The sequence below is a fragment of the Gadus macrocephalus genome, chromosome 23, assembly GCF_031168955.1.
Source record: "Gadus macrocephalus chromosome 23, ASM3116895v1".
Taxonomy (NCBI): domain Eukaryota; kingdom Metazoa; phylum Chordata; class Actinopteri; order Gadiformes; family Gadidae; genus Gadus; species Gadus macrocephalus.
In genome coordinates this window covers 8,221,749-8,249,052 of record NC_082404.1, presented here as the reverse complement: position 1 = coordinate 8,249,052, position 27,304 = coordinate 8,221,749, and the positions used below count along the sequence as shown (strand labels likewise).

The window sequence follows — 27,304 nt, the reverse complement described above, 5'->3', positions numbered from 1 at the left end:
GGACCCCAGTGAGGCAGCAGGGTGTAGGCCAGGGGAACCCAGTGAGGCAGCAGGGTGTAGGCCAGGGGACCCCAGTGAAGCAGGGTGTAGGCCAGGGGACCCCAGTGAAGCAGCGGGGTGGAGGTCCAGAGTGGAGGTCCAGGGGACACCAGCATGGGTGAACACTTTTTAAAACATGTTAACATTGAGGGCATTTAGCAGACATTTTAATCAAAGCGACTGACAATAAGTACATTTGTCAGAAGAAAGAGAAATAATATATCGCTGTTGGTACAGGAGGATGCTCAGAAAGAAGTGCCAAGCACTAAGAATTGTTAGGATAACCCATTCCCTATACAAAAGATATATGTATAACATTGTTGTTGATAGGCTATTATAACATTTAGGTTTATATATTTACAACCTTGTTTATAAAATGGTCTTCGATCTTTTAGATCAATGTTGTTGATAGATGTGCAACAACAAGCATGACTTCTGATGATTAAGCCTGTAGAGCCAAGTCAAGTGTTGAGCGGAGCTTTCATTTGATGTTCTATTTAAGTAACGATAGCCTATATAGTGTATTACAGAATAGTCCTGTGTGAAGACTCACGTCGACCTCTCATACTGAGTTCTCAGCTCGGATATTTTGCACGCTACTTCTGACTTCTGGGGATACTTTTCCTCGAAGGATCTGTGTTTGGATTCGGAATGCCGCTTAATATTCCCGCTTTTTTATCAGCGCCACGGTTTCAACACATAAGGGACACAACAAAGGTTTAGTACTGCCTTGCGGGAGAATGAACATGTATTGTTCAGCCCATTCATCTTTAAAATGTCTGTTTTCGTGGTAAACTTTCCTAATTTTCGAGCAAGCCATTTTCTCATTCCAAATCGCTCTTTCGTAAACAAACGATTCGATTGGCTATTTTTTGAGTGACGCTATTACGCACATGCCGTGAGAGACGGAGGGAGGGGGGGAGTTCGGAGAGTGCATGATCTTCGCTCTGTGAAGATCTTTGCTTTTTGCTGTTTTTATGCTGTACTACGACTATTCTGCCTTTAATTTGTATTTCATTGAGAAATGTCTTTATTAACATAATCATGCTTTGTATAGTGAAATCATAAAAAAATAAAATAAAAATCGTATTATTTTAAATTGGTCAGGGGTCCGGATAGGAACGTCACTTGGTCCGGACCCGGACCGCGGTCCTCCGTTTGGAGATGCCTGGTTTAAAGTCTACTTGTGCTCAAAACATGTGGACACATTTGGTAATGCTGGTGCACATTGATGACGTAATTTACCTGCAGTTCTTTATCATAGTTCACGTCTTTGTGCATTCAACATGGTACCGGTAAGTGTCTTATCGTTTGCGCCTTGGACACTATTTGTCTGTAAATATCTGATTGTTTGAACTGCTATAGTTAGATATGTTAGATATTCTTCATAAGGCTAATTCGTTTCACTGTCATGAATCATGCATTTTGCTTAAATCTTAAAATTGGGTGTTGGTCACTTTTGTTGTGGACCCTATTATTGTTAGATTCAAACAGCAAGGTTGTTGGATTCAAACTCTGGTTTTTTTTTGGACAGTGCTGTACATCTCTGAGGTTTCTCCCGACTCTGTCTGGTCACAGTCCCTGAAAAGAAAACAGAAAAATAAATAATAAGAAATATTCGTGCATTCCTCTTTAGATTTGGGTTGAAGTCCCAAAACTTGAGGATTTCTATTTTCTCTCTAGAAATACCAAGAGCTGCTTACTCATCGACCGCATTGGATCTTTGAAACTGGACCGCAGAGTAAAGCTGCTCTGTCGGATGTGATTGGACATGAGAGCCAGCCGACTGGTGAGGCACTTCCTGGGTCTCTGAGCGAGGGAAGTTGATGAAGGAATACTGCTGTTCTCTTGGTTCTCCCTGTGCCGCAGGAGCAGAGTGATTTGTCAGAGATGAGGCGTTGTATCACACAGCAACAGGAAGTGGCTGACAGAGCGAGAGGACAGAGGAATACATGTAGAAAACCCTTGACCCTTGGTGTGTTTGTAAGGTCAGAAGTGAATATGGTCAGAAGTCAATTAGGTAAGAAGACTATAAGGTAAGAAGTCTAAGGTCAGTAGTCTCTTGTTTTGCAGGAAAATCAAGCAGCTTCTAAGGGCTGTGTGATTTTAGCATATTCATAGATTCTAGCATTAATGAGTGAATCCATCTTTGGGGGTTAACATTTTTCTAGCATGTCCTCTAAAATCGCAGAGTTCCCTCCAAGAGTTGAGTTGAATGTTAAGCCATGGCGCCTCATGGTTTCCTTTGTTTATGAATTGAGATTAATGACCTATATTTTGTTATTGTGTAACAAAACAAAGCGTGAGATGAGATGAAACCTACGACTGCATGCATAAGAAAGAAGAACAAAGAAACCCCACCACTATTTACTGTGTCTCAGCAGCAGCCCCAAACAACCGGTTTCCTTTCTTTCTCACTTTTTCAATTCAACTCTCGAAGTATAGGTTTCACCTGTGTTCCACTGTGTTGGTAAAGGATGTGTTGGTAAAATGGCTATCTGTTTCTCACCTCTTCTGTGGTATCTGGCCTTCCTCCCTGGTCACGTGCGTTTCTGAAGGCCCTCCTTCTTCTGGTGAAGAGAAGACGAGTTAATAACAAGAAGTGAATGCATGTCAAATGATAGAGAATATCTCACCTCAACCAGAGGAAGATGAGGAAGAGTACGGTGGCCAGGAAGACTAGAACAGTTCCTAGAGTTGCGGCTGTTATCACTGATGGTGATGGGGGTGATGAGGATGATGATGATGATGATGAGGATCTCTCTGGAAAATATTGACCAGATTTAACACTTGGAAAATTATTCATTTGTTTGAATTGACCATAAGGAGGATATACCGGTACCAGAAGCAATGTCTATTTATGAAAAAATATTGTAGTTTCTGTCCCCTAAACTATATAAATACAAGAAATCAAAGATTCTTATTGATATGCAAATGCCTCCTTACATTTACAATGCCTTGTGTTTTTCTATGAACAATGAGGATTATTTTTGAAAACAACCTTTACCTTTCACATTAACGGACGACCAGGTGGAGTTATGATGTCCGATTGCATTATGTGCTTGGCAGTAATAGTTTCCTCCAAGCTCAGATGTCATATCACTGAGGGTGTAGTTCTGTCCTGATTCCTCCACTGAGTCGTCTTGTTCCTTGAACCAGGTGTAGTCAGCTGCTGGGTTGGCATCACTGCTGCAGCTCAGAGTCACTGAACTGCCCTCCTCTATTTCACCAGAGGGACTCACGGTCACTGAGGGGATCCTTGGAGCATCTGTTAAGTGACATTCCAATATTATATGAAATACTAACAGTTTAACACGTAGTTCTTGGCCCTAGTGGTCAATAAGATAACGTACTGGGGAGTTGACTTACACACTGAAGGAGAGGGAAAACTTTCAAATCCTTTGACAGCACATGCATAGCTGTCTTCAGAGTTAATAATGACCCTGTCGTCCTTAACTTGTCCACTGTAGTACCTTTCGGTTCCTTTTGTGAATGCTGTTCCTGCATTATCTCCATTCCTGAACCACTTGTAGGAGGTGGTAGTGATATCACAAATACTGTGACATTCCAGGTCTAGCCAGGTAGGCTTGTCCCTGTCAAGAACGACCACTTTCACCTGCAGATCTGTGACGGAGAACAAACAATTGTAATGTATTCAGCCACAAACCATAGTATTATTGTAGAACTAGGTCTCTAGGACAATGAGGAGCAGGGAGGGTATAAATACAGGAGCACAAGGCTGAAGCCTTCCTTTGTACTAAGCCTGGTTTGAGTGTTTGGCGAACCGATCGCCAAGGCAGCAACAACAAAAGGTAGTGCATTAAATTGTGATTTTAACATCTGCTGAAACACTGCATTTTATATCGCTTTCCTTTCCATGTACTTGTATTTAATCTAATGTATTTGATTATTCCACTACAGGAAGCTTGGGCCTTTCGTGTTGTTCTTAAGTCCTGTTTAAGTGTTTGTAGGACAGCGATCAAGGACAGCTATTAACAACAAAGGTTATTACCTGCCTCTGTGTTAACATTTACTGTAATTGCATTTGAATGTACCTTAATTAATTTATTGATTGCATCAAATCTGTTTACATTTAGGCTAGCCTTTATTGTATATTTTATAACAGCAAGAAGCTACTAATTCATAGGCCACGGTTTTATTTGTGCTGCATTATTTTCTTTGGCTAACGTTGTTATTATTGAGGGCCGGGTAAGCATCATCATTTGGGCCAGACACGGCAGTGTGAGGCAGGCTTATGGTTCTCTGTAGGTCTTTGGCCTTTGTGTGCTGTGTATTAGTTCAAGTGTTATTGTGGTGCTGATTTAATACCGTCTAAGTTTGATGTGTTTTCCTCTTATTCTTGGTTTGTTTGTTGTGTTAGCTGCATGCCCCTAATAGGCCTAGTAGTTTGTATTGGATCTCCTCAGCCCTGTTTTTTCTCTCGCCGGTCATAGTCCCTCCATTATGCCCTATTCAATCTCTTATTTGATTTATTATTGTGCCCTTCCTGTGTTGCCATTAGATACTGTGTAGATAAAGTATTATTACATATTACTACATCAGCCTCTGGTGCTTTTCCCCCTGGACCCATCCCTGTTTGGGGGATCCTTCACTCCTACATGTGAGGGTGGCTTCATCAAGACTCTATTAATGTGTTATATTCTAGTAACCCATTACACACATTAATGGTATTAAGGGAATAATTATCATCACTAATTCCCATTTTGGCCACATTAACAAGATATTGTTGTCAAGTTTACCTGTCACAGTTAAGTTCACTCCAGGGCTATTAGTATCTTCCCAATCTGTTTGTGCTGTCGTTATCCAGAACTTGTACTCAGCAGAATCACTCGGTTTCAGGTCTTTGATTCTTAGGGTACACGCTCCAGAGCACTTGGACGCGGTACATTGGTTTTGTCCACAGATGTATTCCACCCGACTTTTAAAGTCGGTTTCGTTTCCTATATCAACCGGCTTATTTCTGTCTATCTTGGTAAACCACAGTGATTCCAGGCGTATGGAAGAAAGCTGTGATTTAGATTTGATGGCAGGGTATTCATAGGTGCAGTTGATATCAACCGTTGATCCTTTTGAAGCGCAGATATGACTCGATGTGTAAGTAACCTTCCAGTCAGTTTTACTCTGTAGCGCTGTAAAAAACAAGTACATCTCGTTGAGAAAGAACAAACATTTAATGTCAGGAAACTGCATTTTAATGTTCTACACAGACTATTCAATTTAAAGACCTGGATGCAGTATGCAAAAGGAACTCCATTAACCCCTGAAATGTTCAAGATTTTATGCCGTCAGATTGTAGCCAACAGTAGGCCTACTGATATCTGAAATGATACCAGCGTAAAAAATGAAGTGGGCAATTTTCCAGAATATTATCTAAATGAAGGAGTAGGCCTACAAATGACACAGAACTAACGTAGGGCCTATGGATAGGAAATATTTTACACTTTAAAAAACTTGTTTTCACAGACTCAAATATATATAGAAAAATAATATATAGGCGTATGAATAGGCTATATTTGGCTCTTTTTCTAAGCTTTCCCCTAATGGGATATTCTTCTGGGCTTTTTTGTCCTTACTCAGGACATATTGAGGATACACATTCTGTTGAGTTTATTTCTGTTGTAATTCTAGGTTGACCCCCATTTTGGCTTAAAATGAGGTTGGATTATTAAATGTGAATCTCTTTTCATGTTTGTTTCAACCTCTCTTAATTTGGTTTTCATGTGAAACAGTTAATTTAAAGGTTCAGAATGTAATTGTACCAACCTGGTATTAACAGAAGGAAAGCTAGAAATCCACTAGCTGCGGATTGAAGATTCATTGTCACGCCGTCCACTCCTGCCACCTAGTGGGGGCCAGTCTCTTCATTCATTCAGCGCTCTAAACCTGTGGGCAATCCTCCATCAACACCCATAACATCAACGCCGGTTCTCCACAATCATCGCTAGATCGTTGTTTAACGCTTAACTGTAAGTACCACGTCCCTGGCTCTCCCTATGTCTAGATTGCCTAGTCCTTGTGTTCGGTCCCTCGCCCAAACAATCTCCTCCCTGTGTAGTGTTGCCGAACCCTCGCCTGTCTGACTACCCTCCTGTCTACCCTCCTGACTACCCTCCTGCTGTCGCCGAACCCTCGCCTGTCTGTCTACCCTCCTGACTTCGAACCCTCACCTGTCTGACCGACCCTCCTGTTGCCGAACCCTCGCCTGTCTCAGTAAAGACGCTTTAATTGATTCTGCGTCAGCCTCCCTATGTGTCGAAAATTTGGGTTCACTCGCTGTACTTCCCCATAACATTGATAGTTTGTCTCTCACACTGTCGCTAGAGATATTCAAACGTATCTGCGCTAGGGTTTAAAATGACAAATAAATAATAAAAAAGTAAAATTCACATCAATGGTAAATTATCTGAGATAACCATCAAACGTATCTTCCCATGTATTTAATATATATCGCATTAACTCTTACCTTCTAGGCTTGATGTTTGAATGTAAAGGTTGCTAAGCATTTCAAGAAATAACATCTAGAGGAATGAAGCTGGCCTGACGCAGAGTATGTTGTAAGCATATTTTGATAAGATGGTACACGAAAGGGGAACATTCAAAGACTTCTCCTTTACACAAATAAGCACCAGAAGTAGCATGAGCTACTGAGCCTCCTTCAGAATCAAATGCAAGACGAAGAGAAAGAAGAAGTAGGTTTTGTAATCAACAAGACGAGGTGAAAGGGGTGCGGGAGTTGCTAGGACGATCTCAAATGAATGTAGCTGTACAGAAATGGCCCGGTGTGATGTGCCCTACGTGAATGTCTTCTGTGTAGCGACCCTAAACTGTCCTCAGTGATTATGTTTTTAATTTTCTGAGCTTATGACACTTACCATCATTAGCTGTGGTAAAATGACCCTGACTGTAGATCTGGAATTCCAGACATAAAGCTCTTGCATGGCCTCAAGTTGAATCCAGCATGATACCACCAGCACGGTGGTCTCATGCTCTCATACTTCAGAAGACGATATCAATGTGACCACTACGGCTCTAATCTGACCATAACTCCAACTAAAGTCAAAGCAGAATATGGCTACATCATCATGTGTTATATAAACCACACTTATGTATTTCCACTTTGTAGATCCAGAAAATGTCGACCTTAAGTCTAAACTATCACTGATCATTCATGTTCAAGTATTTTAGGAGCTGTAGGAGCCAGAATGAAGAAGGAGAAAGGTTTCTTTTACTTTGTAATTTTTGTGTTCCTCTGAGTTATATCCCTCTAGTCGCTGGACCATGCGGGTGACCTTGACATCTATATAAGGGCGACCCTACCTGGGGGGAGGGGCTTGAGCAGGAAGACACAGTCTTTGACCTTGTGCCAGAGAACCAAACTGAACCCTTGATTATCTTTGCAATCCTTATGTTGACTTAACTGCAAGAACTTTTGAGTTTTGCATTTTCATTTAGTCTAATTAAACCAATTGGAATTTTCAACTTTAAACCGCACTGGACCTGGTTTTCTTTTGATTTAGTACATCTGGTATAAGTGTCAGACTTTTAAGCTCAGCCACACAGTGGTTGATTATGGACAAGAGTTAACCACAACAGGAACTGTTTATCCCCAGTAGTGTGAGGCTGTCGACATGCTCATTTGTCTCACACCCATACTGCACCAGTCCTATCGTCCACAAGAATCTCACACTCATCCTTTCCGTTGCATCTGTGAGTTTGTTGAAATATGCTTCTATTCATATTCATACACTGGGACAGCTTGTCAATGCATGCGTTTCAATGGTATAGCTGCATAACAGTCACAAGACACTTCTGCAAGACAGCATTTCCATGGTCATCTCTTTAGATCTCCTCATCTCTTTTCATCTCATTACACAGGATGCAATGTCATAGATGTATAGTTTGGACTTGTTCTTCAACCTGTGGTCATCAGCAGGTTGAATACTATGTTGATGGTTCATCTTGTCTGCAGACCCTATCAGTTATTACGTAATTCAGTTCTATTATGTTTCTTCATGATCCTTACGATATGAAGGTAAAACGATAAGTTGGCCTTTGAAGCAGGTCCTGCTCCATGTCACCACACACTGTTCTCTACATGCACATCAAAGCAGGTGTGTGTTCTGTAGCAAAAAATAACGTGATGCCTACTGCGGAAAATACGCTACATTTCTGATGCATGGATGTTATGGTGACACTGATGTACACAACTTCTCATGAATTAAATTAACATTGGGAAAATAGAAATGTAGAGTATAGTAGTGGACAATGTTTAAGTAAATACTTGTAGGCATATTAGCTTCTCCTGTCCAAAAACACTGTACAATAATTGTTGAAGAAAAAGATTCAGTCTGACCTTCTGGTTAAATATTGCGTTGATGTTTAATGAAGCATGGTCATTGTTAGAGTTACAAGACAAATAAGATGTACCGTACTTTTTTCTTCAAAGCACAAAGGATAAGATACATGGGTCATATTGGAACAAAAGTACAGAAAACAATGTTTTATCTATAAAAACATATCGATAAAACTTAACCATGTCTCGGGTTAGGGTTACCCATCTCTCTAACCTGATGACTAAACGTTACACAGTTTATATAGAATCAGGGGAAGCTCCCTTCCCCTGATTCTATATAAACTGTACAGAAAATGTATTGTTTTGCAACTGTTGAAGACACTCCAAGAGGGAGTGTCTGTCATCATCTGTTGGAGACACTGCACTGCATGTTGTAACTAGGGTTTCTCTAAAATGGTCAGCTTTAGTTGTGGTCCCTATTATTATTATTATTATTATTATTATTATTATTATTATAAGAACAGAGAATATATTAACTGCATTCCCATGTGAAGCATCGTACATGGATATAAAAATGTCTTTGCATCCTAAAGGTCTCAATTAGGCTGAAGTCCCAAACCTTGAGGTCTATTTTCTCTCTAGAATAATTTTTTCTGATTATTCAGCGGCCTCTGAATAATTCTTTTCCGGGGCCGCGTTTGGTCCTTGAAAGTTGATCGCAGAATAAAGGACCTGCTCTGGCTGATCTGATTGGACATGGGAGCCAGCCAACCGGTGAGGCACTTCCTGTTTCTCTGAGCGAGGGATGTGGATGACAGAATAGTGGACTTCATCCTGCTGTTTCATTGGTTCTCCCTGTGCCGCAGGAGTCGAGTGATTTGTCCGTGATGAGACGTTGTCGTACAGAGCATCGGGAAGTGACTGACGGGGAGAAAGGACAGAAGGTTACATTTAGAAAACCTTTGACCGTTGGTGTGAGTGGTCCCACCGTTTAGATTGGACCTCAGGGGAGGTAATCGCTTGGCTGAAAGAATATTTAGAGACTTGCTTACTGTCACAGCCTCTCCTGGCACCAGAAACCCTTTCGACAACTTCCTCTTCTCCTAAAACCCCTGAATCCCCATGATTCCGATTTTCCTGACCTCTCCAAGTTCCCATCATGTTGGCGGGAATGGCGCCACTGGCTGGAGGAAGCGGAGCTCCTGTTCTTAGTGTGGATCGACCACGAGAACTTGGAGTAAGGTCACACCTTGTCCTTCTCCCGGTCCCCTACGCCCACTCCCGGGCCGCATCGCCCCTGGTTGGACATGTCCCAGGACTTCAGAACGGGACTACCCCCTTCTGAAGCACCGTTCTTACAGTGTAGGACCGATTTTCCAAGATGGTGCACTTCATTCCTCAGCCCAAACTACCTCTCGCAATTTGGCTCCTTGCTTCGTTGGCTCCTCGCTTCGTTGGCTCAAACAACTGGAAGTTTCACATGTGTTTTTGTGGAAGATGTGTTTATAAAATGGCTTCCTGTTTCTCACCTCTTCTGTGGTATCTGGCCTTCCTCCCTGGTCACGTGCTTTTCTGGAGGCCCTCCTCCTTCTGGCGAAGAGAAGACGAGTTCATAACAAGAAGTGAATGCATGCCAAATGATAGAGAGAATATCTCACCCCAACCAGAGGAGGACGAGGAAGAGTATGGTGGCCAGGAAGACTGCAACAGTTCCTACAGATGCAGCTGTTATCACTGATGAGGATGATGATGATGAGGATGATGATGAGGATCTCGCTGGAAAATATTGATCAGATTTAACGCTTGGAAAATGTATTAATTTGTTTAATAGACCATAAGAAGGATTTACCGGTACCAGAAGTATTCCATTTTATGAAGAAATATTGTTACTACTGCCCCCTAAACTATATTCATTAGACGACTTGTTACTGCTGTTAGTGAGGTTTTATTCAAGTGATTGGGTACTCTTTCAAAAATGAGGATTATTTTCAAAGCAACCATTACCTGTCACATTAACGGACGACCAGGTGGAATTATGACGCCCGATTGCATTATGAGCTTGACAGTAATAATGTCCTCCATGCTCAGATGTCATATCACTGAGGGTGTAGTTCTGTCCTGATTCCTCCACTGAATCGTCTTGTTCCTTGAACCAGGTGTACTTAGCTGCTGGGTTGGCATCACTGCTGCAGCTCAGAGTCACTGAACTGCCCTCCTCTATTTCACCAGAGGGACTCACGGTCACTGAGGGGGTCCTTGGAGCGTCTGTTAAGATACATTCTATTATAATATGAAGTATCAACAGTTTAAACATTAAATGTACGTGGAGTTCTCAACCCGATTGTTCCATAATATCTGGCTTCAAGTCAGTGCACTGTGGAGTTGACTTACACACTGAAGGAGAGTGAAAACTTTCAAATCCTTCAACAGCACATGCATAGCTGTCTTCAGAGTTAAAGATGCCCCTGTAGTACCTTCCTGGTCCTGCATTCTCTCCATTCCTGAACCACTTGTAGGTAGGTTTATCACAAATACTGTGACATTCCAGGTCTAGCTTGGTAGGCTTGTCGATGTGAAGAAAGGCCAATTTCACCTGCAGATCTGGGACAGAGAACAAATAATTGTAATGTATTCAACCACAAAACCTGAGTATTATTGTAGCACTTTGTCTCATAGGACGTTGAGGAACAGGGGAGCGTATAAATACAGGAGCACAAGGCTGCAGCCTCCCTTTGTACTAATCCTGGTTTGAGTGTTTGGTGAACCGATTGCCAAGGCAGCAACAACAAAAGGTAGTGCAAGCAATGTGATTTTAGCATTTGCCGTAACAATGCATTTTATATTGCTGTTGCCTCCATTCAATTATTCTGTAAAACAAAAAAAAATATTTACATGTCACTGTGTTTTATTTTAACTTCCCATGTTTTATTTCTGCTCCATTATTTTATTTGGCTAATGTTGTTATTATTGAGGGCCGGGCAAGCATCGTCATTTGGGCCAGGTACGGCAGTGTGTACGGCAGGCTTATGGTTCTCTGTAGGTTCTGGGCCTGTTGCTGTGCTGTGTTTTATTTAAGTATAATTGTGGTTCTGATTACATATTACCACATCAGCCTCTGGTTCTATTCACCCCGGACTTGTCCCTGTTTGGGGGATCCCTCACTCCTAGTGAAGGTGGCTTCATCAAGCATCTTTTAACGTGTTAGATGGTAATAACCTATTAAACACATATTAAATGGTAATAACAAGGGAATATGTCATCATCACCAATTCCCCTTCAGGCTACATTAAAAATATATTGTTGTCAGGTTTACCTGTCACAGTTAAGTTCGCTCCATGGTTAATAGTATATCCCCATTCTGATTGTTCTGTTATTTTTGTCCTGAACTGGTACTCAGCAGAATCACTCTGTCTCACGTCTTTGATTCTCAGGTTACACGTTCCATAACACTTGGACCTGGTATGTTGATGATCCTGACAGCTGTATTCAACCCGACCTTCATAGTCCGTATCACTTCCTATATCAACTGGCTGATTTCTGTCTTCTTTGGTGAACCACAGTGTTTCCAGGGCTGTAGCATAGCAGTGCTTTTCATGGTAAGGGTATTCATAGGTGCAGCTGAAATTAAGCGTTGATCCTCTTAAAGCGCAGACATTACTCGATTTGTAAGTAGCTGTCCAGTCATTATCACCCAGTAGCTCTGTAAAAAACAAACACATCTCATTGAGGAAAAACAAAACATTTAAAGTAATTGAAACTGCATTTTAATGTTAAATTCTGACTATTGCATTCAAAGACCTGGATTACCTACATTAACAGATGAATATTCTCAACAACTTTAACCTATAGCTTTCCTATATTGGCTATATTACTTCAAGTCTGTATTGTAATCAATACAGACTTGAAATTTCAAGCAGTTGTGCTAATTCCCAGATTATTATCTAAATGTAAAAAGTACAAATGATACCCAATTTACATATTGATAGGATTTTTTATTTTGAAAAATACAATTTGGATAAAAGCACTTGAATATACAAACTGGTGTTCTTAACTAAACACACCATTCAGAAGTTTTAATATTTCGTTTTTATCTCTTTACAAGATGGGGATTGAACCTATCTTCATTTGGTTGTCATGTGAAACAGTTAAACTAAATGTTCAGAATGTAAATCTACCAACCTGGTATTGACAGAAGGAAAGCTAGAAATCCTCTCGCTGCTGATCCAAGGTTCATAGTTTGTTCCTTTCACTCTGTTGCTCTAGATATATATTAAAACACACCTGCAGGTTTTAAAAATCTTTTTTTTTAACGTTTGTATAATCTACATCAATGGTAAGTTGCTAGAGCAAACCACAATACATGTCTATGTCTTCCAATCAGTTTGAATGGTTATCCTATTGATTCTTAGTGAATTTGCTTGATACGCAAATTTTTAGCTCACATGTTAAGCAGTAAAACATTCATGTTTTTAGCTGAGAAAAACCTTAAATGTTTTTTTATTTCTTTAAATCTTGCCTCCTTTTCTTTTTATGTGATTGTTAAGATTGTTAAGCGATTAAAGTATGATGAAGTAAAAATACATCTTACTGTCGTGGCGGCCACTGGTATAGAACAAAAACTCAAGAACTTCGTTCCTCTTTTCCCCTTATACACGCACCCAAGTTATCGTTAGCTACTGAGCAAAGGCAAGAGGGAGAGAGAGCAGAAATACTTTCTCTTCAGTCAAGATTCAACAGATGGTGCATCTACTTTGAATTACATAACTGCCCTATTCTGGGCAAAACTCAACCGCAGTCAAAGCAGAATACGCCTACCTCGTTGCATACAACAATTGGATATTTCCACCTGTGTAGTTCAAGATAATATCTTAAAGGGACACTATGTAATATTTTGAGTAATTTATTACCTCAAATCAACATATTCATTCATAAATAAGTCCTCATTGGTGTAAAATTATCTCTGCCAAAAATCTCACTTATCCTCCTGAGCGAAGAATAATTAATATTAATATCAATATGGTTACATAGGACGGGTAAGCTTCATGGAGGCTTCCATTTTCTTCCGGTCTATGAGCTGCCGAGAGGGTCAAAAAGTACTACGTCGTACAGGAATTGCAAACGCGTTTTCACTCTGAGCCAGCGTGACGGTGGAACAGAGCTTAGTTTAGCGGTACGAGTTTTACCGGCAAATTTGAACATGCACCGCATTTTTTTGAAAGACTATAGTTATGCCACGCCACAGGAGAAGGAATCATCGTCGCCAAAAAAACGACGATGTGTAAGCAAAGCATGTATAACATGGTTTTTCATGGCAACGAGATGCGGGGCGCTATGTTTGAGCGACTCGTCATTGAAAGGCTACTTTATTACATATTTAATTTACTTTTTCACATTTTTGTCGAGTTTAAATCGTGACAATATTCTTATGACTTATGGATACTGTCAAATGCGTTGGAGGAATTCAAAAGCCATTCTTCATCAAGTTATGGAGGTTTATTCTCTGCTGTGGTCACCACGTATCCAAATCCACCGAGACGCACTTAGGCTAGAGCGGACCTTCTGGAGCTTCAACTCGCTTGCGAGACAGTTGATTTATCACCCGAACAACTGGATTTCATACCAACAACTCTGATAAAGAAGACAATACGGAGGAAAAGAAGATCGAGAGGAGGAATTAGGAACAGGATAGGAGACGAGGAAGTAAACTCGTTGCCAGGGCGACTAACTGGCGGCGCGCACAGTCGCAGCGGCCCCTCTTGAGATCTGTGAGATTGAGATTGAATGTTTGAGTGTGAGACGTCCTACGACGAACGTAGTTTATGACAGGGAAACAATATTAAACATTAGGACATTGAGAGCGAGTAACATCACTGGCATTCGCTGGCATCTGGACATACTACGCAAACACAGGATACTAACGGACACTGTGACACCGTGCCCGCAACTGCCCGGAGGAGGAAGCAGCAGAGACGGGGTGGACGTAAACAAACTGAACAGCTTCTTTCAGCTCCTACCCTCCAAGAAACGCTATCGCAGCTTAAGATGCTCCACCACCAGGCTGCGGAACAGCTTCCTACCTCAAGCTGTCAGGATGCTCAATGCACCAGCGTCCCAGATCTTCTCACTGGACTTTATTTATTATTTATTTATTTATTCATCATTGGGACGTTTGTTTGTTTGTTTGTTTGAAATGTATGTTGATCTTGATCCGTGAGAAACACCTTCTCGTTTTGTTGTTCAATCAACAAAATGACAATAAATTTGATTTGATTTGATTTTGATTTGATTCCGTTAGTTACAATGTAAATTGTTGGTATTTAGAATACTGTTACATTGTTGAAATCAACGGGTTACAATGCGTTGATTAGGATGCGTGCTCAGCCGCACGCAATTTTGGGAATTATTGTTTTGATTATCGGTAACTCCAAGACTACCAAAGGCTATGTCAACTTTTATGTTATGACATTTTATGTAATCTGACATTAAATGACCTACTGTTATTTATCATCTGTATAGTTATTTGTCATGTTGGAAAGTCCACAACTGCTGGAGTCAAGTTCGTTGTCTGTAAGAATGCTTGGTCAATAAACCTGATCTGATTTGTCCATCTAATTTGTCCAGTTGTCCACGAACCTCATCATCACTCGAATGACTCGATGAGGTAGCCTAGTAGGTGTCATGTCACAGCTTCTTGGCACATACTGCCCACCGTCGTTTTTGGACAAGCGAGCACTATTAGTTTGAATGCAATATACAATTGTACCACTAGATGGGAGTAATTTTTACACAGTGTCCCTTTAAGTCTAAACAAGGGTCAGATAGGTCTTGTTTCCTCTGTGGGCATGTGGTTTCACTTCCCTTTGTGGGTGGCTGAGGCAACTGTGACGATGGCATGAAGATGATGTCACACCTTGTTATAACGCTTTGGTAGAGGTCGCTGCCTCTGTTGGTCACTAGTTTGATCCTGCAAGGCGGATGCAGTGACAGGCCTGCATTTCTAGGACCCTAGTTGTTTAAATATACTAAAATACTTCTTTATATCCAAGTACCGATAGCTTAAAAGTACCTCTAGTTTCACAGGTTAATCCACCCACAAACTGAACAAACCTCCTCTATTGCAGGAAGATGCTACTCCTGTTGGTTCTGTCTGTAGCAGTCACTACAAAATACACTGCTGCAAGACTACAACACACCATAGGCCTCCATCTAGTGGCCAGCATTTACACAGTTATCTCTTTACATCGCTTCATCTATTTTTCTCTCATTGCAAAGGACATGATGTCATAGATGTTTCTCATAATCTGGAGACCCTATCTGTTAAATTCATACACACGGGTATGAATAAAGCAACCTTGAACCTTGAACCTTGAAATAGTATTAAATGTAATTCAGTTATATTGTGTTTCTTCAGTCATCCTTACGATTTGATGGTAAAATGAGAAGAAGGCCTTTGAAGCAGGTCCTGCTCCATGTCTTGTAGGCCGGTTGCTTAGCTACACTACACACTGTTCTCTACAAGCACATCAAAGTAGGCGTATGTTCTGTAGCTGAATATAAAGTGTTGGCCTACTATGGGAAATACACTACTTCGGTTATTTATAGATGTTATGGTTTCATGTAAAGAATTTTGAAACAAAAAAAGAGAGAGAGAGAGAGAGAGAGAGAGAGAGAGAGAGAGAGAGAGAGAGAGAGAGAGAGAGAGAGAGAGAGAGAGAGAGAGAGAGAGAGAGAGAGAGAGAGAGAGAGAGAGAGAGAGAGAGAGAGAGAGAGAGAGAGAGAGAGAGAGAGAGAGAGACTCTCTCACCCCACCCAGAGGAAGACACACTGAAGGAGAGTGGAAACGTTCACATCCTTCAACAGCACATAGCTGTTGTCAGTGTTAACAGTGCCTTTGTAGTACCTTCCTGGTCCTGCATTCTCTCCATTCCTGAACCAGTTGACGTCCTGGATGGAGACCAAATAATTGTAATGTATACAACCACAAAACCTGAGTAATATTGTAGGACTATGTCTCTGAGGAGCAGGGGAGGGTATAACCATGCCTGATTTGAGTGTTTGCGCAAAGCCATCGACACACGCAAGGTAAGAACACACACGCACGCGCACACACCGCAGCGACACTCGCCCAGGTAAGACGTTATGTTTTAAACATAACAGCTCTGCCGCAGACAAACTCTCCCAGGTAAGACGTTCTGTCTATAGACCGTAGAAAGAGACAATTTCTCACCTCAAGAAGCAACGGCAGGTTGTTAATTTTGTCATATAAAAACCATTAAATTCATACCTCGCGCCGACCAGCATATCAACACACAAGTGACGTGAACTTAAAGAGACAGTGTTGCTATAACACAACGAAAATATGTCAATAACACAGAATGGTGAATTATGCCTATAGAGTCAACCACAAGACTACACTCTCAAATGTAATATTACTCTCATCCTTGAGCCTCCTGAAAAGTATATATATATTGATATCCCCCTTTCCCCCTGCAGACTGTTTTAGTTTTCTTATGTTTTGTGTTTATGCTATGTGTTACTGTAGGCTACTGCTGCCAGTCTTGGCCAGGACACTGGAAGAGTTGTTTAATCTCAATGATGATTATAATTTTCAACTAACCAGTTGCCTTGCATTTTAAAATGTCAATGCACTTTTCAGCCCTGAATAACAGTAAAAGCTATTTAATAATTGATTTGCATGCATAGTATGCTACACTTTCCATTGAACAATTACCCCCGTTAATTAAAACTAGAGGTTGAGCTCTAGTTGTAATGTAAAGCTTGAAAACTCTAGTTTATATTATTTCTCCCACAATGATACATTTCTTAAAAATATGGTTTTGAGGGAATCTAAGGGTCAATGATCAGAAGTCTTGTAACTCCATAACACGTTGAAGAGTTATGATTGTGAAATAGTTGAAGGACTGGTAATTGAAGATTCAGTGACATCTTGTGACTAAAAAACCTTTAGCCTCAAGTTGCCTTTGCATTCTTGTGTGTGGCCATTTTGGAGGGATATCAAAAGGGATATAACTGATCAAGAGTTTTTTACATACCGTATGCAGCATTGTTAAATACATGATCCTGATTGGTCAATAACATTCAAAGGGTGTGCATTCTTATTCAATAACGCGACACCTCTGCCTTTATATATTTGTAGGACAGTGAGCAGCTGGTAATGACCTATTACACACATTACATGGTAAAAATAAGGGAATAGTTATAGTCATTAATTCCCATTGAGGCCATGCACATTAACAAGATATTTTTGTCAAGTTCACCTTTTACAGTTACGGTCAAAGTATGGTAAAAAGTAAATCCCACAACTGGTCGTTTTGTTGATATCATGAACGTGTACTCAGCAGAATCACTCGGTCTCACGTCTTTAATTCTCAGGTCACGCGTTCCGTAACGCTTGGCACTAGCCCTGGTATATGTCTCATCTTGACAGCTGTAATCAACCCGACCTTCATAGTCTGTATCATTTCCTATATAAACTGGCTTATTTCTGTCTCTTTTAAACCACAGTTATCCCAGGACTGTGGAATTGCAGGGCGGACCTTCGCTAGGTAGGTCATAGGTAATGCTGATATTAACTGTTGATCCTCTTAAAGCGCACACCGGACTAGAGCCCGAATAACTTGTCAAGGATGCACCCTTCAGCTCTGTAAAAAAATATATATTTATCTCATTGAGAAAGAACCAACATTTTAAGTCAGGAAACTGCTTTTTTATGTTAAATTCAGACTATTGCATTTAAAGACCTGAATGCAGCATGGAAAATGAACTAAATTAACCCATGAATGAGAATAAAGCAAACATGTACTGATATCCAAAATGAAAAAATGTAAGTGGGCTAATTCCCAGAATATTATCTAAATGTAAGAAGTACAAATGAGAACGAACTATTTAGCATTTAAAAAACTTAAACTTATTTCCAAAGACTATATAAACCAAACCATAGCATTATGAAGTTGGATTATTATATGTGAATCTCTTTACATGTTTGTTTTTCAACCTTTCTTAATTTGGTAGTCCTGTGCAACAGTTCAACTAAATGTTCAGAATCAGAATATAAATTTGCCAACCTGGTATCAGAAGGAAAGCTAGAACTCCTCTAGCTGCTGATCGAAGATTAATTGTTTGTTTCTCACTCTCTCGCTAGAGATATATTTAAACACATATGCGGGTTAGGGTTGAAAAATAAAAATAAAATACATACAATTTGTAAAATTCACATCAATGGTAATTTACCTGAGAAAACCATCAAACAAATCTTGCTATGTATTTAATATTTATCACCTTAACTCTTACCTGCTATGTATAAATGTTAAAGGCACCCAGTGCAACTTTATGTAAACATTCAATGAAAAATAAACATTCAATTTCTAGTCTTTTTTACACGTAGTAAGTTTCAATAACTCCATACCATTACATATCGACATTCAAGGAGCAAAGATGAGACGTTGTTGTGTGGTGAGAACTGATAGAAAATCGTAAACAACAACAATCGCCGGTGGGGAGAAGCCATTTTTCCATTGACTGGAAGCCTGCTTTATTTATTGTAGGTTACAAAAAATAAAGAAAATGGCGGCATTGTTGTTGTTATCGATTTTGTATCAGTTCTCACCACACAACGACGTCTCATCTTTGCTGCTTAAATGTCGGTATGTAATGGGATGGAGTTATTGAAACTTACTACGTGTAAAAAAGACTAGAAATTGAATGTTTATTTTTAAGCCTCGAAAGTTGCACTGGGTGCCTTTAAGTTTGTCAAGCAATTCTCAAATCTAGAGGAAGGAGGCTGGTCTGACACAGATTCTGTGGTCAGCCTGGTTAGGATAAGATGGTAGACCAAGGAGGAACATTCAACTACTTCTTCCTCTTTACACAATAAATATTCACCAGAAGTAACATGTGATACGGCCGTGGCTGTAGCCAGCAGATGCTCTGCTCTGTCTCCCCCTCTTGGTGCGATACTGTTTGTGCAAAGGCCGAGGCATTCCCTTTTTTTACCCGGCTCTACACCTGTTGGACATGCACACCTGCCATCCATCTCCGGTCATCATCTCTGTCCTACCTCAACCCTGGTTCTTCACCCACTCATCGCCAAATCGTTGTTTCAACCACAGTGGTAGATGGACTGGGACTGGGACAAAAATTTGGCCTGGGACTTTCGGATGGAGTGGTCGTCAATGAGACCACGGGAACAGCGCATGTACAATTTTTCCACTGTGTAAAATAATAAAAACGAGTCCTTACCCGTGAATATGTGCATTGCAACTACATGTAAATATTAGGATGTGCGTGCGGTTAGAATTTTGTCAAGATCACAGGCAAAAATTGTATAAGCAATCTTGTCCATTTACAACATATTAGAAATTGCATGTGCCTAGAAAGGTTAATCAAGGCTGAAAAGGTTCCAAATAGTTCAAGATAAAAGTATTTTAGTGGAATGAAAAAGGAGTTAGAAATTAGATTTACATAGTTAGATAAACACAAGTCACTTGCAGATGGCTTTGCATAGATAGGCCAAACATATTGAGCAGTACAGTTGTCTTTGTTACAGTATGTGAACCTTTCTGTTTATACTAATTTCTGTTTATTGTTTAATACTACTTTCATAGATGCTCACACCTTTTCTTGGGGGTTGTTGAGGGTGGGATGAAAAAATCTGTCAGAATCTTTTGAAAATGACAAGTACCAAATCATTCTAATTTAGCAGGCCAATACATGGCAATAGTGGCAATAAAATAACAAAATGAAAGACAAAGAAATAAAATACATCTAAAGTAAGGCTATTATTATTGAGTTTAGTAGTTTAAGTCATTATTATACTGCCAACCATGCCCGCTAGTGCACCTGTCATATCTGCTGTGTGTCTCGCTGAAGGTGGTATCAACCTTGGCCTTTCCACGGAAAGGCTTTGGTTAATTTTGCGCATCCTATTGCTCTGAAATTGCTCTTTTGTTGGCCAGTCCGCCCCTGACCTCCACCTCATTAAGCACCAATCACATTGATCTGTGAACATACAAACTGATGAAACAACACAGGTTAATATTCTGTGCTGGGAACACCTCAAGGACGGTCATACTCCTAGTCATCTCAGGGGGCAAGCATTGAAGATACTTCAGTAGACGATATCAATATCTCTGACATTACTGCTCATCTCTGACCATAACTCAGACTAAAGTTAAAGCAGAATATGACTACATCAGGACTTGTTATTTAAACCGCACTGATATGTTTCCACTTTTGTAGATCCAGGCGATCTCAATCTAACGCCTAAACACAGTTGAAGTGTTATGTTCTCAGTGTGTGTCTGGTTTTTACTTTATGACCAGTGTGTTTATTCATGTTCAAGTATTTTATTAACAAAGACTCAGGGAACTCTTTGTCTTGTAGTTGGGAGGAATATGTGGTTGAAGGTATTTTTCTTTCACAGCAGTGTGAGGCTGTTGAAGTGCTCATGTTTGTGTTTCACACCCATATAGCACCAGTCTTATCGGCCACAAGAATCTTACACTCATCCTTTCCGTTGCATCTGTTGCACTACATTTCTGATGCACGGATGTTATGGTTTCATGAACACAATTTCCCATTAGTTAAATTAACATTTGTGAAAATAGATATTTAGAGTATAGTAATGGACAGTGTCCTAGTAAATATTTGTAGGCATACAAGCTTCTTGGTCCAAAAACACAGTACAATAATTGTCGAAAAAATTATTCAGTCGACCCTCTGGACAGGCATTGCATTGATATTTAATAAAGCGCGATCATTGGTAGAGTTATAAACACAAATATAAGTCTTGAAAGCACAAATTGGAAGTTACACAGGTTATATTGGAACAGTGGTAGGGGGGAGAACAGAAAACAATGTATTATCTATGTAACCCTAACTCCTAGTGTACCAAAACATAACAATCTCTAACCCTAACCCTAACCTTATACCTAAACCTAACCATCTCTAATGTTATAACTAAACCTAACCATCTCTAACGTTATACCTAAACCTAATCATCTCCAACCGGGATAAACTAGGGACATGCAGGAGGAACCATACCTTTGAGGTCCATATCTGGAGATTATATACTTATGCTGAGGATTGACGTTCTATAATTTCTCCCGCAATGATACATTTCTTCAAAATATGGTTTTGAGGGAATCTGAGGGTGAATGATAAAAAGTCCTATAACTCCAAAACACGTTGAAGAGTCATGATTGTGAAATAGGAAGGACAGATATTTAAAGATTCAGTGACATCATTCAGTGCTCATTAAAAACCCTTTAGCCTCAAGTTGCTTTTGCATTTTTGTGTGTGGCCATTTTGGAGGGATATCGAAAAGGATATAACTCTGATAAAAAGTTTTTTACATAACGCATTCATACATGCAGCATCGTTAAGTACTTGATCCTGATTGTTCAATAACATTCAAAGGGTGTGCATTCTTATTCAATAACTCGACACCTCTGCCTGTTAACAGTTCTGGATCAATGCACTACAAATCCAACGTAAAAAATAACAGTAAAATGCAACTATCAACCAGATGTATTGGCTGACCACTGAGACCTGCTGTGTCTGATCTGATTGGAGGCTACAAGTCCTGCAGCTCTATTGGCTCTCTCTCTGCTGATGGGGCGGAGCTGTTGGTCCGAGCTGAGATGTTTCCATACACAGGAACAGGAAGGGACTGAACAGTACACAGGAGGCAAGACAACATTTCGTTATTTTGGTTAATTAGTCAATGCTGATGGTATGTTTTCACTCAGCCCAGAGATACAATGGAAACAGATTTTACCTGGTGACCATAGGGGAGGAACATGAGCTGTACCATTATATGGTGACCATAGGGGAGGAACATGAGCTGTACCATTATCCGGTGACCATAGGGGAGGAACATGAGCTGTACCATTATATGGTGACCATAGGGGAGGAACATGAGCTGTACCATTATCTGGTGACCCTTGGGGAGGAACATGAGCTGTGCTTTGAGAGCTAGTTTGGGTCAACAATGACCCCAGACCCTCACCTCTTCCTCGTCAAACGTTGCTGCTGCCTCCCCCAGACCAGATGCTCTCCTGGAGGCCCTCAATCTATTGATGGAGCAAACACACAGAGAGAGAGAGAGAGAGAGAGAGAGAGAGAGAGAGAGAGAGAGAGAGAGAGGGGTTAGGCAAGATCATGAGAGGGGGGAAATATAGAGGGGGGGGTGAGGGGGAGAGATGCAGTGCATAAGCCGGAGGCTGGGATGGGAGAGAGAGAGAGAGAGAGAGAGAGAGAGAGAGAGAGAGAGAGAGAGAGAGAGAGAGAGAGAGAGAGAGAGAGAGAGAGAGAGAGAGAGAGAGAGAGAGAGAGAGAGAGAGAGAGAGAGAGAGAGAGAGAGAGAGAGAGAGAGAGAGAGACTCACCCCACCCAGAGGCAGACGAGGAGGAGAATGGCGGCCGATGAAACAACATAGTTTCTCACAGTGAATGCCCGTTGTGTTGAGTATTGTATCGAGGAGGATGCTTCTACAGGATAGCAACATATATTCTGATTAAAGATCTCTGATTAGAGTGATATTGATTTGTGTCAGGATTATCCCTAGAGTAATCAATTGACGGATGGGATTTACATTGAGTGTGTGTGTGTGTGTGTGTATGTGTGTAGGTAGGTATTTTAAAGCAACCTTTACCTGCCACATTAACGGATGACCAGGTGGAGTTATGATGTCCGATTGCATTATGTGCTTGGCAGTAATAGTTTCCTCCAAGCTCAGATGTCATATCACTGAGGGTGTAGTGCTTTCCTGATCCTTTCACTGAGTCGTCTTGTTCCTTGAACCAGGTGTACTTAGCTGCTGGGTTGGCATCACTGCTGCAGCTCAGAGTCACTGAACTGCCCTCCTCTATTTCACCAGAGGGACTCACGGTCACTGAGGGCGTCTTTGGGGCATCTGTTAAGTGACATTCCAATATTATATGAATTACTAACAGTTGAACACGTAGTTCTTGGCCCTAGTGGTCAATAAGATAACGTACTATGGAGTTGACTTACACACTGAAGGAGAGGGAAAACTTTCAAATCCTTTGACAGCACATGCATAGCTGTCTTCAGAGTTAATAATGACCCTGTCGTCCTTGACTTGTCCACTGTAGTACCTTTCTGTTCCTTTTGTGAATGCTGTTCCTGCATTATCTCCATTCCTGAACCACTTGTAGGAGGTGGTAGTGATATCACAAATACTGTGACATTCCAGGTCTAGCCAGGTAGGCTTGTCCCTGTCAAGAACGACCACTTTCACCTGCAGATCTGTGACGGAGAACAAACAATTGTAATGTATTCAGCCACAAACCATAGTATTATTGTAGAACTAGGTCTCTAGGACAATGAGGAGCAGGGAGGGTATAAATACAGGAGCACAAGGCTGAAGCCTTCCTTTGTACTAAGCCTGGTTTGAGTGTTTGGCGAACCGATCGCCAAGGCAGCAACAACAAAAGGTAGTGCATTAAATTGTGATTTTAACATCTGCTGAAACACTGCATTTTATATCGCTTTCCTTTCCATGTACTTGTATTTAATCTAATGTATTTGATTATTCCACTACAGGAAGCTTGGGCCTTTCGTGTTGTTCTTAAGTCCTGTTTAAGTGTTTGTAGGACAGCGATCAAGGACAGCTATTAACAACAAAGGTTATTACCTGCCTCTGTGTTGACATTTACTATAATTGCATTTGAATATACCTTAATTTATTTATTAATTACATCAAATCTTTACATTTAGGCTAGCCTTTATTGTATATTTTATAACAGCAAGAAGCTACTAATTCATAGGCCACGGTTTTATTTGTGCTGCATTATTTCCTTTGGCTAACGTTGTTATTATTGAGGGCCGGGCAAGCATCGTCATTTGGGCCAGACACGGCAGTGTGAGGCAGGCTTATGGTTCTGGTTCTCTGTAGGTCTTTGGCCTTTGTGTGCTGTGTATTAGTTCAAGTGTTATTGTGGTTCTGATTTGATACCGTCTAAGTTTGATGTGTTTTCCTCTTATTCTTGGTTTTCTTTGTTGTGTTAGCTGCATGCCCCTAATAGGCCTAGTAGTTTGTATTGGATCTCTTCAGCCCTGTTTTGCCTCTCGCCGGTCCTAGTCCCTCCATTATGCCCTATTCAATCTCTTATTTGATTTATTATTGTGCCCTTCCTGTGTTGCCATTAGATACTGTGTAGATTCAAGTATTATTACATATTACTAAATCAGCCTCTGGTGCTTTTCACCCTGGACCCATCCCTGTTTGGGGGATCCTTCACTCCTACATGTGAGGGTGGCTTCATCAAGACTCTATTAATGTGTTATATTGTAATAACCATTACACACATTAAATGGTACTAAGGGAATAATTATCATCACTAATTCCCATTTTGGCCAAATTAACATGATATTGTTGTCACGTTTACCTGTCACAGTTAAGTTCACTCCAGGGCTACCAGCATCTCCCCAATCTGTTTGTGCTGTCGTTATCCAGAACTTGTACTCAGCAGAATCACTCGGTTTCAGGTCTTTGATTCTCAGGGTACACGCTCCAGAGTACTTGGACGCGATACATTTGTTTTCTCCACAGCTGTATTCCACCCGACCTTTATAGTCGGTTTCGTTTCCTATTTCAACCGGATTATTTCTGTCTATCTTGGTAAACCACAGTGATTCCAGGTTTATGGAAGAGCTCTGTGATTTAGATTTGTTGAATGGGTATTCATAGGTGCAGTTGATATCAACCGTTGATCCTTTTGAAGCGCAGATATGACTCGATGTGTTAGTAACCTTCCAGTCAGTTTTACCCTGTAGCGCTGTGAAAAACAACAAGTACATCTTATTGAGAAAGAATAAACATTTAATGTCAGGAAACTGCATTTTAATGTTCTACACAGACTATTCCATTTAAAGACCTGGATGCAGTATGGATGCAGTATGCAAAAGGAACTCCATTAACCCCTGAAATGTTCAACATTTTATGCCGTCAGATTATAGCCAACATATCTGTACTGATATCCGAAATGATACCAGCGTAAAAAGGGAGGTCAAATGACACAGAACTAACGTATGGATAGGAAATATTTTGCACTTAAAAAACTTTTTTTTCAAAGACTCAAATATATTAAGGGTTTTCTTAACTGTGACATTTCGTTGCCTATATAGTTTTTTACTGTAAGATGTCCACACGTTTCAACGTTTCAACATGACATCGTCACCTGGCTATACCGAATGTTTAGATCTGTTGTGGTATTTATGCAAATTAGCACTTACGTAATTAGATTATGCAGCGTTTGCCCATGTTAACAAACAATTTCCAAAAACATGCAATCATTTTTTTTTGTCTCGATGTAAGTTATCAACTCAGGAATTTTCATGGTGATATCTAAATTTTTACCATATTCACATGAGAAAAATAACGTATAGGAGTATGAATAGGCTATATTTGGGTCTTTTTCTAAACTTTCCCCTAATGGGATATTCTTCTGGGCTTTTTTTTCTCCTTACTCAGGACAAATTGAGGATACCAATTCTGTTGAGTTTGTTTCTGTTGTAATTGTTCTAGGTTGACCCCCATTTTGGCTTAAAACGACGTTGGATTATTAAATGTGAATCTCTTTTCATGTTTGTTTCATGTTTCTTTCAACCTCTCTTAATTTGTTTTTCATATGAAACAGTTAATTTAAAGGTTCAGAATGTAATTGTACCAACCTGGTACTAGCAGAAGGAAAGCTAGAAATCCACTAGCTGCTGATTGAAGATTCATTGTCACGCCGTCCACTCCTGCCACCTAGTGGGGGCCAGTCTCTTCATTCATTCATCTCCTGCGCTCTAAACCTGTGGGCAATCCTCCATCAACACCCATAACATCAACCCCGGTTCTCCACAATCATCGCTAGATCGTTGTTTCACGCTTAACAGTTAGTACCACGTCCCTGGCTCTCCCTATGTCTAGATTGCCTAGTAGTCCTTGTGTTCGGTCCCTCGCCCAAACAATCTCCTCCCTGTGTACAATGTTGCCGAACCCTCGCCTGTCTGACTACCCTCCTGTCTACCCTCCTGCTGTCGCCGAACCCTCGCCTGTCTGTCTACCCTCCTGTTGCCGCCGAATCTTCACCTGTCTGTCTACCCTCCTGTCACCGAAAACTCGCCTCTCTGACTACCTTCCTGCTGTCACCGAACCCTCGCCTGTCTGACTACGGTAGTCAGACAGGCGAGGGTTCGGCTTCAGGAGGATAGACAGTCTACCCTCCTGACGCCGAACCCTTGCCTATCTGACTACCCTGCTGTCGCCGAACACCCGCCTGTCTGACCTACCTCCTGTCAGACCAACCCTCCTGTCGCCGAACCCTTGCCTGTCTCAGTAAAGACCCTTTAATTGACTCTGCGTCAGCTTCACTCTGTGTCGAAAATTTGGGTTCACTCGCTGTACTTCCCCATAACATTGATAGTTTGTCTCTCACACTGTCGCTATATATTCAAACATATCTGCGTTAGGGTTTAAAATGACAAATAAAAAATCAATGGAAATTTAGCTGAGATAACCATCAAACGTATCGACCCATGTATTTAATATGTATCGCATTAACTCTTACCTGCTAGGCTTGATGTTGGAATGTAAAGGTTGCTAAGCATTTCTGTTCAAGAAAGAACATCTAGATGAAGGAAGCTGGTCTGAAACAGAGTATGTTGTCAGGCTTTATAGGATAAGATGGTACACCAAAGAGGAACATTCAAAGACCTCTTCCTGTTTACACAAATAAGCACCAGAAGTAGCATGATGAGCTATTGAGCCTAATTCAGAGTCAAATGCAAGACGAAGAGAAAGAAGAAGTACCTTATTTGGAGCAGATTCAATAGATGGTCCAGCTCCACTGAGTCACAACGTTTTGCAATCAACAAGACGAGGTGAAATGGGTTCTGGAGTTGCTGGGACGATCTCAA

The 27,304-nt window shown here is 40.7% G+C and overlaps 2 protein-coding genes and 1 long non-coding RNA gene across 23 annotated transcripts; 1 reads left to right on the top strand and 2 right to left on the bottom strand.

The window, feature by feature from the left end:
• Positions 1-189: 189 nt before the first annotated feature.
• On the bottom strand, positions 190-26,556 carry LOC132452176 (B-cell receptor CD22-like). 5 transcript variants are annotated; one of them, XM_060044627.1, is made up of 9 exons: positions 26,478-26,556; positions 5,824-6,227; positions 4,800-5,189; positions 3,409-3,663; positions 3,047-3,307; positions 2,676-2,802; positions 2,549-2,609; positions 1,743-1,897; positions 190-1,620 (listed from the first exon to the last, which is right to left on the bottom strand). In XM_060044627.1, the coding sequence occupies exons 2-9, from the start codon at positions 5,876-5,878 to the stop codon at positions 1,548-1,550; spliced, it is 1,377 nt and encodes a 458-aa protein (XP_059900610.1). In that variant the 5' UTR covers positions 5,879-6,227; positions 26,478-26,556; the 3' UTR covers positions 190-1,547. The 5 variants fall into 5 exon arrangements, with proteins under 5 accessions (XP_059900610.1, XP_059900611.1, XP_059900613.1 ...); XM_060044628.1 differs by having other exon boundaries at positions 5,824-6,193; positions 26,478-26,547; XM_060044630.1 differs by lacking the exon at positions 26,478-26,556 and adding an exon at positions 6,524-6,712 and having other exon boundaries at positions 5,824-5,902.
• Positions 3,662-11,953, top strand: LOC132452177 (uncharacterized). Its single transcript, XR_009524258.1, has 2 exons — positions 3,662-4,308; positions 11,394-11,953. It is a non-coding gene; the product is annotated as an uncharacterized LOC132452177 (long non-coding RNA).
• Positions 8,871-27,304, bottom strand: LOC132452175 (B-cell receptor CD22-like). Of its 17 annotated transcripts, none has more exons than XM_060044608.1 (9): positions 27,198-27,304; positions 26,072-26,197; positions 24,787-25,176; positions 11,667-12,053; positions 10,745-10,954; positions 10,358-10,618; positions 10,012-10,129; positions 9,883-9,943; positions 8,871-9,274 (listed from the first exon to the last, which is right to left on the bottom strand). In XM_060044608.1, exons 2-9 carry the CDS (start codon positions 26,124-26,126, stop codon positions 9,011-9,013), a joined length of 1,746 nt encoding a protein of 581 aa, XP_059900591.1. In that variant the 5' UTR covers positions 26,127-26,197; positions 27,198-27,304; the 3' UTR covers positions 8,871-9,010. The 17 variants fall into 17 exon arrangements, with proteins under 17 accessions (XP_059900591.1, XP_059900590.1, XP_059900593.1 ...); XM_060044607.1 differs by lacking the exon at positions 27,198-27,304 and adding an exon at positions 26,956-27,092; XM_060044610.1 differs by lacking the exon at positions 27,198-27,304 and adding an exon at positions 26,956-27,092 and having other exon boundaries at positions 9,883-9,940.